This window comes from Rana temporaria, chromosome 7 (genome assembly GCF_905171775.1).
Source record: "Rana temporaria chromosome 7, aRanTem1.1, whole genome shotgun sequence".
Lineage (NCBI taxonomy): Eukaryota > Metazoa > Chordata > Amphibia > Anura > Ranidae > Rana > Rana temporaria.
In genome coordinates this window covers 189055236-189074962 of record NC_053495.1, presented here as the reverse complement: position 1 = coordinate 189074962, position 19727 = coordinate 189055236, and the positions used below count along the sequence as shown (strand labels likewise).

At 45.6% G+C, this 19727-nt stretch overlaps 1 protein-coding gene across 1 annotated transcript in view; it reads left to right on the top strand.

The window, feature by feature from the left end:
- ST6GALNAC3 (ST6 N-acetylgalactosaminide alpha-2,6-sialyltransferase 3) overlaps positions 1-19727 on the top strand; it is a 365261-nt gene that overhangs the window by 117601 nt on the left and 227933 nt on the right. Inside the window, exon 2 of the mRNA XM_040360672.1 lies at positions 11305-11502. Coding sequence (XP_040216606.1) covers positions 11305-11502 — 198 coding nt within the window. The remainder of the gene's footprint in view (positions 1-11304; positions 11503-19727) is intronic.

Here is a 19727-nt window from a genome sequence, read left to right as displayed (position 1 = left end):
CGGTGCTTTACCGTCAATTTCGTGGCGATATTCGGCCGCTAGCGGGGCGCTTTTACCCCCCCACTAGCGGGCAAGAAAGGGTTAAAATCACCTCAAAGCGACTCTGCATACACGCTTTGCCGGCGGTATAGCGCGGTGCCCCATTCATTTCAATGGGCAGGAGCGGTGGAGAAGCGGTATACACACCGCTCCTTCACCGCTCCAAAGATGCTGCTAGCAGGACTTTTTTTACAGTCCTGCTAGCGGCTCTTGCAGGCGCTATTTTTAGCGTTATAGCGCCTGCAAAGTGACCCAGTGTGAAAGGGGTCTAACACAATATTTATGTGACAAATGCGTTCATTAACTGATCATACAGGACTGGATAGGTGTGGATGGGCCCCTAATGATAAATGGTGGAGCGTTTTGAAAAATTATACAATTGCTGTATATACTGACATGTCAAAGGTGTATTCATGAAGACATATAAAGGTACTGACAGGTCCACTTTAAGCCTTGAATGGCGTACAGCTACTGAGAAGATGGCATTTGTGCTCAGGGCTTTTGTTTTTCATCCAGTTGTTGTACGCTGTTCCCCACCTCTGTTAAGATGGCCTTGTAGACATCAGTCTGGCCTTCTTAAAGACCAGTTTTTGGGCCCCCAGAGAGGCAGGCCAGGTATTCTCAATCCTGCCCATGGTGCGCTTCTCTGACTGCCTTTCTAGGCTTACTTCTTCAACAGAGATCAGAAAGTTCTGTCTAATGGAATTGCGTGATGGGAGGGTTAGTCACGTTCAGCAGGTCCTAAGTGGGTCATGTAGTATTGAGGATGAACGGAGGACTAAGGGCCAGATTCACATACATTTGCGGCCGTGTAACGTAACCCGTTTACGATACACCGACGCAAGTTTCCAGTTTTAGTACCTGATCCGCAAACCACTTTCCTGGAAACTTGCGCCGGTGTATCGTAAATACGTCCGGTGCAGGGCGGGCCAATTCAAATGGGCGTGTGCCATTTAAATTAGGCGTGCTCCCGCGCCGGACCTACTGCGCATGCTCCGTTTCGCAATTCCCGTCGTGCTTTGCGCGCAGTGATGTCATTTTTCGAACGGCGACGCGCGTAGCGTAATTCCGTATTCCCGGACGGCTTACGCAAACGACATTCATTTTTAAATTTCGATGCGGGAACGACGGCCATACATTATAAAGCAATACGATTGCTGTGTAAAGTTAAGGCACCAAAAACGACAACTAACTTTGCGACGGGAAACTAGAATAGCGGCGACGTAGCGAACGTGAAAATCCGTCGTGGATCGCCGTAACTCCTAATTTGCATACCCGACACTGGTTTACGGCGCAAACTCCCCCCAGCGGCGGCCGCGGTATTGCATCCTAAGATCCGACAGTGTAAAACAATTACACCTGTCGGATCTTATGGATATCTATGCGTAACTGATTCTATGAATCAGTCGCATAGATAGAAACAGAGATACGACGGCGTATCAGGAGATACGCCGTCGTATCTCTTTTGTGAATCTGGCCCTAAGACTTCATTTACTGTGAACATTAGTAGTAAGTTGAAGCAAGTAGCAAACTGATCCCAGCTTTTATGTTTCTTTCATACATACCTTCATAAAAGTCAGAACAATATATTACACATAATGTCAAGAGTCTAGTAACAATAAACCTATTTTAGTACATTGCACACCGATACAAGTATGCGCTATTACTGTGAATGAGGCCATAATGACCACAGCGGCAAGTCACCAATAAAGCTTTAACCACTTTCCCTTTAGAGCTATTTTTTCCACTTTTTAAATCTACTGTACACTCTTTTTTTAACAAGAGAGAAAAAATGTCATTCTTAGGGCCAGATTCAGGTAGATCGCCGCATCTTTGCGGCGGCGTAAAGTATCTCATTTACGTTAAGCCGCCGCAAGTTTTACGGGCAAGTGCTTGATTCACAAAGCACTTGCCTGTAAAGTTGCGGCGGCGTAACGTAAATCCTCCGGCGCAAGCCCGCCTAATTCAAATGATCCGGCTAGGGGGCGTGGATCATTTAAATTAGGCACGTTTTCCACGCCGAACGTACTGCGAATGCTCCGTCTCTAAAATTTCCCGACGTGCATTTAGCTAAATGACGCCATTGGTTTCGACGTTAACGTAAATGGCGTCCAGCACCATTCACGGACGACTTATGCAAACAACGTAAATTTTCAAATTTCGACGCGGGAACGACGGCCATACTTAACATTGACTGCGCCTCATATACCCAGGGGCAACTTTACGCGCCGCAAATCGTACGTAAATGTCGTAACTTCACTGCGTCGGTCGGGCGTACGTTCGGGAATTCGCGTATTATGCTAATTTGCATACTCGATCGGGAAAACGACGTCGGCGACACCTAGCGGCAAAAAAATAAATGCATTTAAGATCCGACAGCGTAATAGCCTTACGCCTGTCGGATCTAATGGTTATCTATGCGTAACTGATTCTATGAATCAGGCGCATAGATACGATGGGCGGACTCAGAGATACAACGGCGTATCAGGCGATACGCCGGGGTATCTCTTTTGAGAATCTGGCCCTTAGTGTAGGGCCTGTGTACTTTTTCGTACAGGTGCTATATTACATTTAGTGGGGGAATGAGAGAGTTATGTTGCTCTCATTCATTGATTTGTTAAATTTGGCTGTCGCCAATTCTGGATTGTCCTGTGGGTCAGTCTGTGCTCCAGAGATGCAGTTTTGTCTCTGGACGGCAGGTGGCGCCGGAGGGGTCCAGGCAGAGCCGCTTCTTCCCAGCAGCCAATTGGAGGAGTTTTCCCTCGCGGGGCATGCTGGGGAGGGGTTTTTCTGTGGCGGAGGCCGTTGTTCGGGGTTCTTCGCGGGTTCCTGGTTCCAATTGCGACACCCACCTTTAGGGTGTGCGCACATCACGGCCCCACCGCGATGGCCTACCAGACCGGGGTCACGTGCTACGCGGAGTTCCTGGCTCTGGGCTCTCATAGCCCGGAGCAACTGATGCTGCCAGGGGACCCCAGTGACTTACTGGGTTCCCACTTCTTTTGAGAAGATCCCAAGCTGGGTGCTGTTCGGTGGGGGGTCGGTCTGAGGAGAACCCGGAGGCAGGTGATCCAATAGGGCTTGAACGAACCACCGGGGATCTGGGTGACTGGACAAAGACAGGTTGCATTCAGACTGTCAGTCGGTGACCCCAAAGACATACTGGGAGGATTTGCTCTATCATTCAAACTTCCAAGCGCTAGGCCTGTGGCAGAGGTCCCACCTCAACACCCTAATTCAATTAGAGCCAAGTCGGTGGCAGAGACTTGTTCCTTCCCAGAAGCTTTAAGTGACGCTCTGGTGAAGTGAAGCCTTTCAACACCTTCCATTCAAGTCTAGGGTAACGTGCCACAACTGCACCGACGGTTTCGGCATGTTAGTACATTATGTCCGGTGCAAATTTTAGCTAGTTGTTAAGGAGTGGGCAGCCGCGTCCTTAACAACAGATGACCCATCAGCAGTGCACCGGTTGATGACATCACAAGGGGGAGGTGCCACCAGGTGATGTCGTCGGAAGGCCCCACCCCTTAGCTAGTTAAGAAATGTCAAAAAGGCAGATGTTGGGAGCCTTCGGAGTGAGCAGAGCTTATTTTTTTCGGGTCCGCGGTGGTGACGGGTGTTGTGATTGACAGATTTTGTTTTTTTAAACAAAGGAATTGTCAAAAAAATGAATCTTTATTTTATTTTTACACATTTTTTGGTGACTGGGTAGGGGTGCAATGTACCCCATACTCATTCACATGGGGGGGCGGGATCTGGGGGCCCCCTTGTTAAAGATAGCTTCCAGATTCCAATAAATCCCCTGCCCACAGACCCCCACAACCATTGGCCAGGGTCGCGGAGAAGAGGCCCTTGTCCCCATCAACATGAGGACAAGGTGCTTTGGTGTGGGTGCTTTGGGGTGGCTCCCCCGGCCCTCCCTGCCCCAAAGCACCCCCACATGTTGGAGTCATGTGTCCTGGTATGGTTTGGGGTTGGGGGGTCGCTGATCCCCTCCCTTTCCTGACCTGCCAGGCTGCATGCTTGGATGAGGGTTTGGTATGGATTTTGAGGGGGGACCCCACGCGATTTAAAAAAAAAAATTGTCATGGGGTTCCCCTCAAAATCCATACCAAACCCGAAGGGCGCTTGGGGGAGCATTTTTAATACTCATTAGACGCTTATCAACTGCACCTATTAACGCAAATTAACGATATAGGTGCGTTTGATAAGCATCAATCAGTATTTTGAGCAAGTCTGAACAAGCCCTAAGTGCTGTGGATTGAGGCAAGTACACTCTATAAAAGGATATGCTTTCTTATTTTTTTATTTCAGAGGTTTACAACCACTTTAAGATAAATATGTTATCTTTTATATAAATATCTGATGTTACCCTTTTGCTGGCAGCATGTGGCCAATGCAAATCTGCTTCTCAGGGACTTCAAATAGCTTCTTTACTGCTGAGCTGCGAATACAGATGAAGATATCACAACTCTAGGATACACAGCTACTGTAAATGAGTCAAGTTGAATAACCTAGATGAGCCCCCTCCTAGTGCCCTCTAGATCAGGGGTCTGCAAACTATTCAAACAAAGGGCCAGTTTATTGTCTTTCAGACTTTAGGAGGGCCGGATTGTGGCCAGCGGGGGCAGAAAATGTCCCGGGCCCAGTACCAGTGAGAATAAATTTGGCCTCAGGGTTGGTGGTCAGTAGGAGGAGGAGAAGGGCCCCTATCAGTAGGAGGAATAGTACCCCCTTGTTGGTGTCAGTGGGAGGAATAGTGCCCCAAGGGCCAGATAAAGGCTAGCAAAGGGCCAGATCTGGCCCTCGGGCCGCAGTTTGGAGACCCCTGCTCTAGATCTTCAGCCTGTAAGTTCAAAGCTAGCCCTGGGCTTTCTTATTAGACAGACCAGCATGCATATCAACTTATGGTGGAGTTTTAAGATAAGAAATAATATTCAGTTATCTTTGAGCAATACTAATACTGCAAAGAAATGGTTTGGGCATAGTTCTGGGTTCAAGTCTACAAGAGCCGCCGATCAAACTGACTTTGTTGCTGAAATAAAACATGTAAAAAAGCACCACTTGCAAAACAAGTGGATTTTCAGTCACCTCTTCCATTTCTTATCTTTCAAGTCTTTGCAGAGTAATGGCCTCTTCACATCACACACTTCCAGGTGTTTCTTGCCTGGTCTCTCACTACTAAAAAACATTGATACTCATAGAAATGTTGAACGTGTCCATGCAATTTTCCCTATTAAGAGTTAAGTACACAAGATAAAACATAAGTACAGATAAAAAATGATGTGCAAAATGAAGGCGTCCCCCGGACTGACGTTACTTGTGACGAAACACACAAGGTGGAGTGACGTGCTAATGTCATCATTTGTTTTTCCTGTATGTCAGCCAGTGAGATATCATTCAGATATTTTTTCTTTTCTGCCAGCGATTCACTGAAAAGTAAAAACAATCATAGTTGCTTGATTGTTTTTACATGCATCGGGAGGGGACGTCCCGAGTTTGGCTTCAATTTGTTAGTGTATTTAAATCTGTTAATACATATAATGCCGTGATGAAAGTGATGAAACTCTTCCCCAGATCTGAAGCCACGGGTGCTGGCAATGGATATGATAATGCAAAATAAAGGGAAAATATCTGGACAGCCGCACTCCAAAAATTTTGCTTTTATTGTAAAAATAGAATCACAGCAAACAGAATACCCACTGACGCGTTTTGCACCTAAACTTAGTGCTTAATCATAGCTATGATTAAGCACTACGTTTTGGTGCGAAACGCGTCAGTGGGTATCCTGTTTGCTGTGACATGTATGCTGTGATTCTTTTTTTACAATAAAAGCAACATTTTTGGAGTGCGGCTGTCCAGATATTTTCCCTTTATTTTGCATCTAATGGCGCGTACACACGGTCAGAATTTCCGGCAGAAAAAGTCTGATGGTAGCTTTTCATCGGATATTCCGAATTGTGTATGCCCCATCTGACTTTTTCTGCCGGAATTTCCAACGGACTTAGATAGAGAGCTGGTTCTCAATTTTTTTGTCGGAAATTCCGATGGAGTTTTTCCTGTTGGAAAGTCTGGCCGTGTACGCGGCATAACTCTCCCCTCCCCCAGACTGTGCTCATTCATTCAAAGTGGGGGTCAATCTAATACAGGAGGCAGGGGCGGACTGACAACTCATGGGGAACCTCGGGCAATAGGAGATTATGGGGCCCCCAGGCAATAGATTATGGGGCCACACAGTACTGTATACACACACACACACACACACACACACACATACAGTATACATACACAGTATAGACACACAATATACACACACAGTATACATATACACAGAATACACATACAGACACACAGTACACACACACACACACACACACACAGAATACACATACACACACTTAGGGGCAGATTCACAAAAGAATTACACCGGCGTATCTCTTGATACGCCGCGTAATTTCAATAATTATCCACATAACAAGATACAACGGCATCTCGGATGGATCCGACAGGCGTATGTCTTAGTACGCCCTCGGATCTCAGGTGCATTCTTTCGGCGGCCGCTAGGTGGCGTTTCCGTCGATTTCCGCGTCGAGTATGCAAATTAGCTAGTTACGGCGATCCACGAACGTACGTCCGGCGCATTTTTTTACGTCGTTTGCTTTCGGCTTTTTCCGGCGTATAGTTAAAGCTGCTATATGGAGGCGTACTCAATGTTAAGTACGGCCGTCCTTCCTGCCTCGAATTTAGAATTTTTTACGTCGTTTGCGTAAGTCGTTCGCGAATAGGGATTTGCGTAGAATGACGTCACCGTCGTAAGCATTGGCTTGTTCCGGTTTAATTTCGAGCATGCGCACTGGGATACCCCCACGGACGGCGCATGCGCAGTAGAAAAAAAACGTCAATTACGTCGGGTCACGATGTATTAACATAAAACACGCCCCCATCACATAGAATTGAATTGCGCGCCCTTATGCCAGGAGAATTACGCTACGCCGCCGTAACTTTAGAGGCAAATGCTTTATGAATACAGCATTTGCCTCTCAAAGTTGCGGCGGCGTAGCGTTACTAGGATACACTACGCCTGCATAAAAATACGATCCGCTACGTGGATCTGGCCCTTAGAAGGTACTGGAGAGGTGGGGCAGCTATAATCTTGGGGTTTTTAGACCAAAAGGATGTCGGTAAGGGACTGTCCCTGGTTTCACTGAGGCTGGCAACCCTGATGGGGCCCCCTAGTGGTATGCCCGAATGGTCAGTCCGCCCCTAACAGGAGGTGTGTTGCCGGCCAGATCACTGGGAGAAAACAGGAAAAAAAAGCCTAAAAAAAGAAAACCAATGCAGCCACCACATCTAATGATTGGCAAGCTGTGCTGCAATATATTACATTTTCATTTTTTGGGTTTAATACCGCGTTATATCTTACATCAATCTCTCTGCAATCATCGGCAGAGCTGGAACAGAAAATCCAAGCCAGGATAAAAGTGCAAAGTGAAGGCAAGACATCAGAGAGGAGAGCGGGGCAGAGGCTGGGGGGAGGGGGAGATCTGGGAGAGGAAAGGCTATTAAAGGTAATTTCTTCTCTGTCGCAGCAGAAAAAGGAGAAGAAGGCTTTTACCGTAATTGTCAAGATTTTCACCCAGTATTTAATAGAAGAGAACAGAAGAAAACAGTCTTCTCATTACACCGGTGTGACTCACTAAAGTTGGTAAAAATAGTCTTGATTTAGGGATCACTTTGGAATAAGAGTCGTAAACCTTTGCTGCAGCTCCCCCCAGAGCCCGCTTTTTTCTTACCTAAACCCGATCGTTCCAGCAACCAGCACGAGCACGGCAGCTCCAGCCGCTGTCTCGGGTCCTCATTGGATAGATTGATAGCAGTGGGAGCCATTGGCTCCTGCTGCTGTCAATCAACTCCAGTGACAGGGGGCGTGGCCGAGTCCTGCTGTCTGTGTCAATGGACGCAGCAGCAGGACATGGGAGTGAGCGCACATGGGTGCACCTATGGAGAGCGTCTCTCAGTGGGAGCACCTGATGAAGAGGAGGAGCCAGGAGCGCCGCTGGGACACCCCAGAAAGGGTTGGGGCCACTTTTTTTTTAAAAAACAAACATGTCATACTTACCTGCTCTGTGCAAGGGTTTTGCACAGAGCAGTTACGGTAAGTATGACATGTTTGTTATTTAAAAAAAATAAAAATAAATAACCTTTACAATCACTTTAAGTCCAAAATATTAACAGGAAAGTCAGTCACCATTTCTTTTTATCCTTTTTGCATATTATTTTATATATTCTGTGATTCTGTACTTGCCAAATGTGCTGAAGAAATCTCCCTCCACCGTCCGGCTGCAGCCATTTTAACTGTGGGCAGCTGAAGCTGCTGCCTGTTCACTTCCTGGATTTACACAGACACACAGAGGCACACCTCAAGCTCTGCAGCCCTGCAGCTCTGATTGTCCCTCATATGACTCATCCTCCCCTCCCTTCCTGGTTGACTCTCACAAGAGTAAGATAGAGAGCTGTGCATAATGTCCTAAGCCTAGGCTAATGACCAGACAAGAAACAGGAAGTGGGCTGTATAAGGTTTTTTTCTGGCAGAAAAAAATGTTTTACTATCCAAAGTTAAAACAAAAAAAAGGGCAGAAGATTTAATAGATGGAAAGATGAAAAAAATACTGAAGTACCGCTTTAACAGTAACTCTTTCTGTAACCCCAACACTAACCCTCCCTGTAACCCCAACACTATGACTCCATGTAACCCCAACACTAACTCACCTTGTGCCCCAAAGAATAACTTTCCCTGTAACCCCAACCCTCCATGTAACCCCAACGCCAACCCTCCATGTAACCCCAACGCCAACCCTCCATGTAACCCCAACGCCAACCCTCCATGTAATCCTAACATTAACCCTCCCTGTAACCCCACCACTAACACTCTGTGTATCCCCAACACTAAGACTCTCTGTATCCCCAACACTATGACTCCATGTAAGTCCAACACTAACTCACCCTGTGCCCCGAAGAATAACTTTCCCTGTAACCCCATCACTAACCCTCCATGTAACCCCATCACTAACCCTCCATGTAACCCCAACGCCAACCCTCCATGTAATCCCAACATTAACCCTCCCTGTATCCCCAACACTAACACTCCCTGTATCCCCAAGACTAACACTCCCTGTATCCCCAAAACGAACACTCCTTGTAATCCCCAACACGATCATTTTTCGGGTTGTAAAAAATTACGTATTTTTTATGTCATTAAAACGATTGTGTGCGGGCTTCAGAGCATTTTTCGGGGTTCTGAGAAACGGTCAAATTTTTTTTCGAACATGCTTTATTTTTTCACAACGTTTTTAATCTGCGCATGCTTTAGAAGCAAGTTATGAGACGGGAGCGCTCGTTCTGGTAAAACTACCGTTCTAAATTGAGTAAGCACATTCATCACGCTGTAACAGACAGAAAAGCGCGAATCATCTTTTGCTAGCACGATATCAGCTAAAGCAGCCCAAAGGGTGGCGCCATCCGCATGGAACTTCCCCTTTATAGTGCCGTTGTACGTGTTGTACGTCACCGCGCTTTGCTGGAGCATTTTTTTTCACTATCGTGGGTAGGCAAGGACGTTTTTATGATCAAGTTGAAAAAAGCTTTGTTTTTTCTAGAGCCTGAAAATAGTCTTTTTTTACAACCCGAAAAATGATCGTGTGTACCCGGCATAAGACTCTCTGTAGCCCCAACACCAACCCTCCTTGTAATCCTAACATTAATCCTCCCTGTAACCCCAACACTAAGATTCCCTGTAACCCCAACACTAGCCTTCCCTGTAATCCTAATATTTACCCTTCTTGTAACCCAAATACTAAGACTCCCTGTACCCCAGCACCATGGCTCCATGTAACCACAACACTAAGCCTCCCTGTGCCAAAGAATAATTTTCCAGGGACCCCAAACCATCATTCCATGTAACCCTAACACTAACCCACCTTGGAAACCTAACACTAACCTTCCCTGTAAACCTAACGCTAACCCAACTTGTAACCCTAACACTAACCTTCCCTGTAAACCTAACACTAACCCAACTTGTAACCCTAACACTAACCTTCCCTGTAAACCTAACACTAACCCAACTTGTAACCCTAACACTAACCTTCCCTGTAAACCTAACACTAACCCAACTTGTAACCCTAACACCAACCCTCCCTGTAACCCCAACACTATTCATCCCTTTAACCTCAACACTAACCCTCTCTGTAAACCTATCACTAACCCTCCCTGTAACCCAACACTAACCCTTCCTGTAAACCCAGCACTAACCCTTCCTGTAAACCCAACACTAACCCTCCCTGTAACCCCAACACTATTCATCCCTTTAACCTCAACACTAACCCTCTCTGTAACCCAACACTAACCCTCCCTGTAACCCAACACTAACCCTTCTGTAAACACAACACTAACCCTCCCTGCAATTTATACTAACCATCCCTGTAATCCCAACACTATACTTCCTATAACCCTCACACTAATTATCTTTGTAACTCTAAAGCCCTGTACACACGATCGGTCCATCTGATGAAACCGGTCTGATGGACCGTTTTCATCGGTTAACCGATGAAGCTGACTGTCAGTCGTGCCTACACACCATCGGTTAAAAAAACGACGTAAAACACAACGACGTGACGAAAAAAACGAAGTTCAATGCTTCCTAGCATGCGTCGACTTGATTCTGAGCATGCATGGATTTTTAACCGATGGACGTGCCTACAAACGATCGTTTTATTTCTATCGGTTAGGAATCCATCGGTTAAATTTAAAACAAGATTGCTTTTTTTTTAACCTATGGATAAAAAACCGATGGGGCCCACACACGATCGTTTGGACCGATGAAAACGGTCCATCCGACCGTTCTCATCGGTTTAACCTATCGTGTGTACGAGGCCTTACTATATCACTAACCCTCCTTGTAACCCTAACACTAATCCTCCCTTTTGTAAATATTTGTGCCTTATCCGCCTTCATTCCTTTTGGTTGCAGAAACACTTCCCTGACCGGATGTTATCTCACACACTGACAATAAGTCAGTAATATTTCTCTGGGATTTATTTATTTGGCTACACAAGGGCTCATGATAATAAAGAGCTATGGTGGGGGGATAAGTGGTTTGTAATTCACTGTATATTCACCTTATATTTGCCTGACAACACATACAATCCAGATTGGTTGGCACTCGTTAGTGTTTTTATATATTTATAGATCTTGCTTTGTATCTTTCAGAGGGTTCCCGTCCTCGCTGTCAGTTCGGTGTCGGTGTTTCTGCTGTTAATGGTTCTCCGGCTCATCAATGAAGTGAACTTCCTGAAGTTGTTGTCTTGTATTGGGCAGACCAGCTCCCAGTGCGCTCCTGTGCCAGTTATGTGGCAGCAGCGGCCTCGGACGTATCACGATGGCTACATTAACATGAGGACTCATGAGGTAACAGAGATGATTGTGCTAATGTGATTATCCAAGACAGCTGAGCTAAAGTGCCGCGTGTATGTCTTCTGGTACCTTTGACACACAAAAACACTCCCCTTCTATGTGTAGAAGGGTTAAATATTATGTTGGGTTTTCATTGCTATCTTTGTTCCCATTGGGGATGGGGAGAGCTTCATCCACTTCCTGTCCCAGATATACAAAAGGAAGTTAGTGGAAATCTCAAAGAGAGAGGAAGTGCCACCTCTGACAGCTGTCACCAGGTGTACCCACTGTACCCACTGGAAGCTTTCCCGTCACTTCCTGTTCTGGTGACAGCTGATTTCCTGTCACTTCCTGTTCTGGTGACAGATGATTTCCTGTCACTTTCTGTCCCAATGACATTGGCCACAGGGACAAATACAGGGTCTGAAGCTTCCCACTGCAAAACACACAATAAGAACCTAGAACTCTGTCCGTTCCATCCAGTACCATGACCATATTCCCAATGCTGGGGTGCTTGGCTTATGGGAAACCGTGTTACAGCCCAATTATAGGAAGCAGTCAGCACACCACCCACGTATCCCAAACATTTACTGAGGTCAAAATACAAAAGTGGTAATCCCAACTCTAATACTAAACCCTCCCTGCAACACTTAACTCCCCCCAAAACCCAAAGGGTAACTCTCCCTGTAACCCCAACACTAACTCTCCCTGTAACCTCAAAACCTATTCTCCCTGTAATCCCAACACTAACCCTCCTTGTAATCCCAACAAAAACCCTCCTTGTAACCCCAACACTAACTCTCCCTGTAACCCCAACAGTAACCCTCCTTGTAATCCCAACACTAACCCTCCTTGTAATCCCAATACAAACCCTCCTTGTAACCTTCACAACTAACCCACCCTGTAGCTCTTACACTAACCCTCCCCATAATCCCAACACAAACCCTCCTTGTAACCCTCACACCAATCCTCCCTGTAACCCCCAACACTAAACTTCCCTTTAGTTCTTACATTAACTCTCCATGTAACCCCAACACTAACTATCCCTGTTACCCCAACACTAACCCTCCTGTAATCCCAACACTAAACCTCCAGGTAACCCTAACACTAACCCTCCCTGTAACCCTCCATGTAACCCCAACACTAACCCTCTCCGTAACCTTAACACTAACTCTCCCTGTAACCCCAACACTAACTATCCCCATAACCCCAACACTAACCATCCCTGTAACACTAACAGTAACGCTCCATGTAACCCCAACATTAATACTCCCAGTAACACCAACATTAAAACTCCCAGTAACCCCAACACTAACCCTCCATGGAACCCCAACACTAACCCTCCCTGTAGCACTAACAGTAACGCTCCCTGTAACCCCAACATTAATACTCCCAGTAACACCAACATTAACACTCCCAATAACCCCAACACTAACCCTCCCTGTAACCCCAACACTAACCCTCCCTGTAACCCCAACACTAACCCCCCCTGTAACCCCAACACTAACTCTCCCTGTAACCCCAACACTAACTCTCCCAGTAACCCCAACACTAACTCTCCCAGTAACCCTAACCATAACCCTCCCTGTAACCCTTACAGTAACCCTCCCTGTAACCCTAAGGCCCGTACACACGGTCGGACCGAACCGATGAGAATGAACCGAAGGACCAAACCGACCGTGTGTATAGGCCATCGGTCTGTTTTCCTTCGGTCCAAAATTTTAAAACATGCTTCAAAACCGAACCGATGGACCGCTGCCCCATCGGACCAAACCGATGGTTAGTACAGAAAAGCATCGGTTCAAAACCCACGCATTCTCAGAATCAAGTCGACGCATGCTTGGAAACATTGAACTTCGTTTTATTCAGCACGTCGTGTGTTTGACGTCACCGCGTTCTGACCAGATCGGATTTTGGACTGACGGTGTGTACACATATCAGGCCGTACTGCCATTTCAGAGGTGAACCGATGAAAACGGTCCGACGGACCAGTCACATCGGTTTGGTCTGGCCGTGTGTACAAAGCCTAACAGTAACCCTCCTAGTAATCCCAACACTAACCCTCCATGGAACCCCAATACTAACTTCCCCTGTAACCCTAACCGTAACCCTCCCTGTAAACCCAACACTAACCCTTCCTGGATACTTTAAGGATAGCGTGTCTTCCATGTACCTCAAAATATATTGAATTCAAAATGCAAAAGTGGTCACATAAATAGATAAGAAGACACATGGCATCCACCAACATTTTGGGGCCACAAGCGACCCTTTGTCAAGGTGAAAGCAGGGTCTGTTTCAGTGATCTCACCTTGAAAAGGGGACCCCTTCTGGTCCCTCAATCATTGGTTGATGCAATGCCCCTTTTTATCTTTTTTCGTTGACCACTTTTGCATTTTAACCTCAATACATTTTTAGGGAACATGAATAGCATGCTGATTATTACTTATAACTGTGCTGGTATCACTATCACTGGACAAACAGAATGGATACATCTCTGGGCAGGCCTAGGACAGAACTTCCCTTTAAAGAAAAGTTGCTTCTGCCCTATTTCCCTTCTATAGGTTCCAAGATCATTTCATTGTGACATTCTGCTCGTGTGCAAAGTTCCTTTTACCTTTGCTGAGTGTTCAGATTCTGTAATGTCTGCTAATGATAATGAGAAGGTTGTACGTCATTTGCCGTTATGTTATTGCCATCCTGCATTTCTGGCAGAGAAGACTGGTATAATATTTCTGCCAGGCTCATATACCGCGATGGGCACCAACACCGATCTCCTAGAAAATAGCAATCTGTCATCTGGCTGTGAACCACCAGCTCATAGTTGGCACATATGTGTGATTATTAGGTCTCCATGCCATAGAAAAGATGCACATGGATGTCTTCTGTGTGTACATCCTTAAAGGGTCACAAAGGATTTTTTTTTTTAGCTAAATAGCTTCCTTTACCTTACTGCAGTCCTGGTTTCATGTCCTCATTGTTAGTTTTTGCTCTGATGTGGCTGTAATTCTTCTCTGTTCTGGACACTTCCTGGTTGTCTGTTTCCTGATGAGCACAGTACTGGGAGATTCTAGTTTCATTTTCCAAACCATCACTGCTCTATTAGCCAGATTCACAAAGAGTTACGCCGGCATATCAGTAGATACGCCGTCGTAACTCGGAATCTAAGCCGTCGTATGTTTAAGTGTATTCTCAAACTGAGATACACTTAAACCTAGCTAAGATACGACGGCCTGCACCGTCCTATCTTAGCTGTCTAGTTCCGCCGGCCGCTAGGGGCGTGAACGTTGATTTACGCCTAGAATGCGTAAATCAGCGAGATACGCCGATTCACGAACGTACGCTTGCCCGTCGCAGTAAAGATACGCCGTTTACGTAAGGCGATTCCCGGCGTAAAGTTAGCTGGACTAGTCAATGTTAAGTATGGCCGTCGTTCCCGCGTCGAAATTTGAAAAATTTACATCGTTTGCGTAAGTCGTCCGTTAAAATTTACGTTCACGTCAAAACCAATACGTCCTTTAAGAGCCCAGCCATGGGTTGCACGCGTGTGCCATTGGCGCGCGCTCGCGACCCGGTCTGAAGCTCCGTGACCGCGCTCGTGGGAACCGTGGACCCGATTACCGCCGATCACAGGAGCTGAAGAACGTGGAGAGGTGAGTGTAAACACACCCTCCCCGTTCTTCACTGTGGCAATGTCAGTGATCGTCTGTTCCCTGATATAGGGAAAGACGATCACTGACGTCACAAGTCCAGCCCCGCCCCCCTACAGTTAGAAACACAAATGAGGTCATACATAACCCCTTCAGCGCCCCCTAGTTGTTAACTCCTAAACTGCAATTGTAATTTTTATAGCACTTTTCGCTTTGAAAATGACAATGGTCCCAAAAATGTGTCAAAATTGTCCGATGTGTCCGCCATAATGTCGCAGTCACAAAAAAAAACGCTGATTGTCGCCATTAGCAGTAAAAATTAAATATTAATAAAAATACCATAAAACTATCCCCTATTTTGTAAACGCTATAAATTTTGCGCAAACCAATCGATAAACGCTTATTGCGATATATTTTTTTTACCAAAAATAGGTAGAAGAATACGTATCAGACTAAACTGAGAAAAAAATATGTTTTTTTATATCTTTTTTTGGGGATATTTATTATAGCAAAAAGTAAAAAATATTGAATTTTTTTCAAAATTGTCGCTCTATTTTTGTTTATAGCGCAAAAAATAAAAAACGCAGATGTGATCAAATACCACCAAAAGAAAGCTCTATTTGTGGGGAAAAAAGGACGCCAATTTTGTTTGGGAGCCACATCGCACGACTGCGCATTTGTTGGTTTAAGCGACGCAGTGCCGAATCGCAAAAACTGGCCAGGTCCTTTACCTGCATAATGGTCTGGGTCTTAAGTGGTTAAGCTGGGTAAGAAGATGGTTAGACTTTCAAACAAAAATTCCTAAGAAAATAAGGTTAAAAGAAAGTTTGCTTAATTTTCTAATCTTTAATGGGGCCAACATTCGTTTTTCTACCGCGGTGATGGGAAAATTGGAAGCCCAACTTTGGTTGGTTGTGCAATCAGATTGCCTTGTGCATCCAGCATAACTGCTTAAAGCGGGTGTTCCGCGGGAATTCTTTTTTTTTATATGCATCTGCCGCTCTTACAATACTTAATAGTGTACTCACGTGTCCTATTTAAACAGCCGTCCGCATTGTCATTCTGCGGTAAAAGATAATTTATAAAAATATTTCCTGAATGCTTTGATCTTGCTTGTGGGCACTCTGAAGCCCACAAGCAAATCCTTCCGGGATACGGTGAATGCTGATGTCCCAGCATTCACCGCTCTATCCCGCGCATGTGCAGTGTTGTCGGCGATGGCGAGCAACACTACACGGTTGCCATCACAACGGCCGGCGTACTGAAAAGGTCACGCCCCTTTGTGAGGACATCCACGTGTCAAATCAGGCGAGAGTGCTTCTGGTGGGCTAGAGAATCGTCTCCTGGGAAGCGTCACGCTGTGCTCCCAGGAGACACTGGGGCGATCGCAGCCAAAGCGACACGCCCACTCCCGCGGGAGCTAAACCAGGAAGTGCCTGGTTCTTAACACAGAAACAAGGTATGGAATTGATTTTAATTTTTTTAAACAGCGAAGTTTCGATATAGACACTCAGCCCGTGTGTTTAACGTTGAGTTTAAAATTAGGGTGAACCTCCGCTTTAAAGCTAGCTACACATTGTACAATTTTTATTGCTCAATTTTCTTTAGATTTACCTTCAACTATGTAGTGCAAGGGCATGCCTGACTTTATACAATTTGAAAGTGTTTCGTTTTGACCTCATATTCTATGGTTTTGGTAAATTTAAAGACAAATTGTACCAGAAAGTTGTATAATATGTAGCCAGCTTAAAGAGTAACTCCACTTTTGTTGAGAAGAAAATATTCCCCTCTGGGTGATCTATGTACATTGCAAAGATTTTAACAAACTTTGTTGCGGATTCCTACCTTTTGTTATTCTGAAGAAATCCCTGTGTGTTCCTTTGTGCCCATGTTCTGAGTGAGTCTAATGGGAGTGGTTTCTTGATTATCAACCAGCTGCTGCACTTGCAGGGCACTAATGAACAAATCTGTTGGTCCTGCATCCCTTTAGATGTGTTCCTATTGGAAATATCTCACCAAAAATTACAATATTCCTGAAATCTGACTTGTATCTTATTGGTGAAATTGGTGAGCCAATCACACAAGCAGGAAATTATGTTTCTGGGGGGTGTCCTGTATACATTCTGTATACAGAACACCTCCAGGAAGCCATATTGCATTTTAAGAAAATGACAGCGACTGCAGATTGAAAAGGAAAGATAATTTTTAATAACATTCAATTACATGATGCGTGTCGCAATTGTATACGCTATTTTCTTTTTTCTTTATTTGCTATTTTTTTTCTCACAAAAGTGGAGTTACCCTTTAACCACTTGCCGACCAGCCGCCATCATTATAATGCGGGAGGTCAGCTCATTCCCGCAAATCGGAGTAGGTGTATGTCGGCACCTTCAAGGTGCTGATCTGCGATTTTTAGTGGGACTGTGACATTGCGGCGTACAGATCGGATACTTTTGGCACTTTTTTAGGACCATTGACACCACATTGATTACTATGTAAATGTCACTGGCAGGGAAGGGGTTAACACTAGGGGGTGATCAAGGGATTAAATATGTTCCCTGGGAGGTGTTTCTAATTGTGGGGGGAGTGTACTGACTGAAGGAGGAGATAGATCACTGTTTCTAATCACTAGGAACATCAGATCTGTCATCTTTGAATCAGCATCCAATACGTGGATCGAATGTTGGTCGATTGCTGCTAAATCATACACAATTCCTTCTGTACCACTCAACAAACTTCTATTGTTCTCAATTTTTTTGTAGACCGGTAGAAAAATTGCGACCATGTCTGCATTCAATCAGAATACAATAGCCAGCACTGTAGGTACCTCATTTAGGATGGATGGGAAAATTGAGCAATTACTTTTGCTCAGCCCGCACGCCAGTCTAAATTCAGTAAGTGTTTGCTATCCTTGGATGAAACCTGAACATACACTATATTGTCAAAAGTATTGGGACACCTGCCTTCACAGGCACATGAACTTTAATGGCATCCCAGTCTTAGTCCGTAGAGTTCAATGTTGAGTTGGCTCCCCCTTTGCACCTATAACAGCTTCAACTCTTCTGGGAAGGCCGTCCAGAAGGTTTAGGAGTGTGTCTATGGGAATGTCTGATCATTCTTCCAGAAGCACATTTGTGAGGTCAGGCACTGATGTTGGATGGAAAGGCCTGGCTCACAGTCTCCGCTCTAATTTATCCCAAAGGTGTTCTATCGGGTTGAGGTGCAGTCCAGTCAAGTTTCTCCACCCCAAACTTGCTCATCTATGTCTTTATGGATCTTGCTTTATGCACTTGTCCAAATCTTTGGTGGAGAGGGGATTATGGTGTGGGGTTGTTTTTCAGGGGTTGGGCTTGGCCCAGTGTCATCTTAAGAGCATTATAGGCCCCCGGGCAATACAGTGCACAGGGGCCCTGTCTACACAATCACGCACGAGAATTTACTGATAAAAATCATAAAATTTACTGGCAGAACCACATTTTTTACTGCCAGTGCAAAAAAAGTACCTAAAATTGCAGTTTTCAGTGCTGAACAATGCAAATGTCAGTATTTAAACTATAAACATAAACAGTAGTTAGTGCTATTAGCAATGTGTTTAAGTTAAACAAAAGTAAAAAAAAAATGTCTTCATTGACATGAAGGTCAGGTTACTATAACCCAGCCAGCACAGAGTTTCCTCTTACATCAGAGTCTGCAGGATTCCCCTTTACAGTGAAAGGGAACTCTTATGTAAAGGGGAACGCTGCAGATCATGATCTAAGGAGGGAACTCTGATGTGGAGAGGGGGGCTCTGGTGACCAGAGACCACCTTATATCAGAGTCCACTGCTTTCTCTTTCCCACTTACATCAGGGTCCGCAGACTGAGTTCCCCCTTGCATTGTAAGGGGGAATCCTGCAGACTCTAATGTAAAGGGGAACTCTGATGTGGGGGGCACTCTGGTGAGTAAATACACTAAAGGTAAGCGGGGTCACTAATATAGGAGGGGGAACCTTTACATCAGTACCCCCTTACATTTTTTTACATCAGCAACCCCCCCGCACTCGTGGAGGACCGGATCTTCTCTGTGATTTCCGCAAACTGGGCATGGGCAGTTCTAACCTGTCACTCTCCACAATTTTTTACTGGAGTTGCTGGGCAGCCGGTGGGGCCCCCCAGGCAAGCGGGGCCCCCGGGCAACTGCCCAGCGTGCCCAATGGAAAAGATGGCCCTGGCTTGGCCCCTCAGTTCTAGTGAAGGGAATTCTTAAAGTGGAGTTGGACCAAAAAGTGGAACTTCTGCTGATACGCCCCCCCCCCCTCCGGTGCCACATTTGGCACCTTTCAGGGGGGAATGGGGACCTGTTTTTGACAGGTCCCATTCCCCACCCCCGGAGACGGGGCCGTGCAGGCCCAGACTGGCCATAGGGCAAACCGGGCATATGCTCTCTAACTATCTATATTTCTTTATCTCACCCCACATCCCATCACTAACCCCTGCCACGTGGCGACCCCCCCGGGCTGCTCAGTCTAAAATGCCCGGGCCTATTTTTTGTCCCAACCAAAAAGAAGGTACAGCGCTAATGTGAATGAAACAAATTGTGAATGAACAATACAGT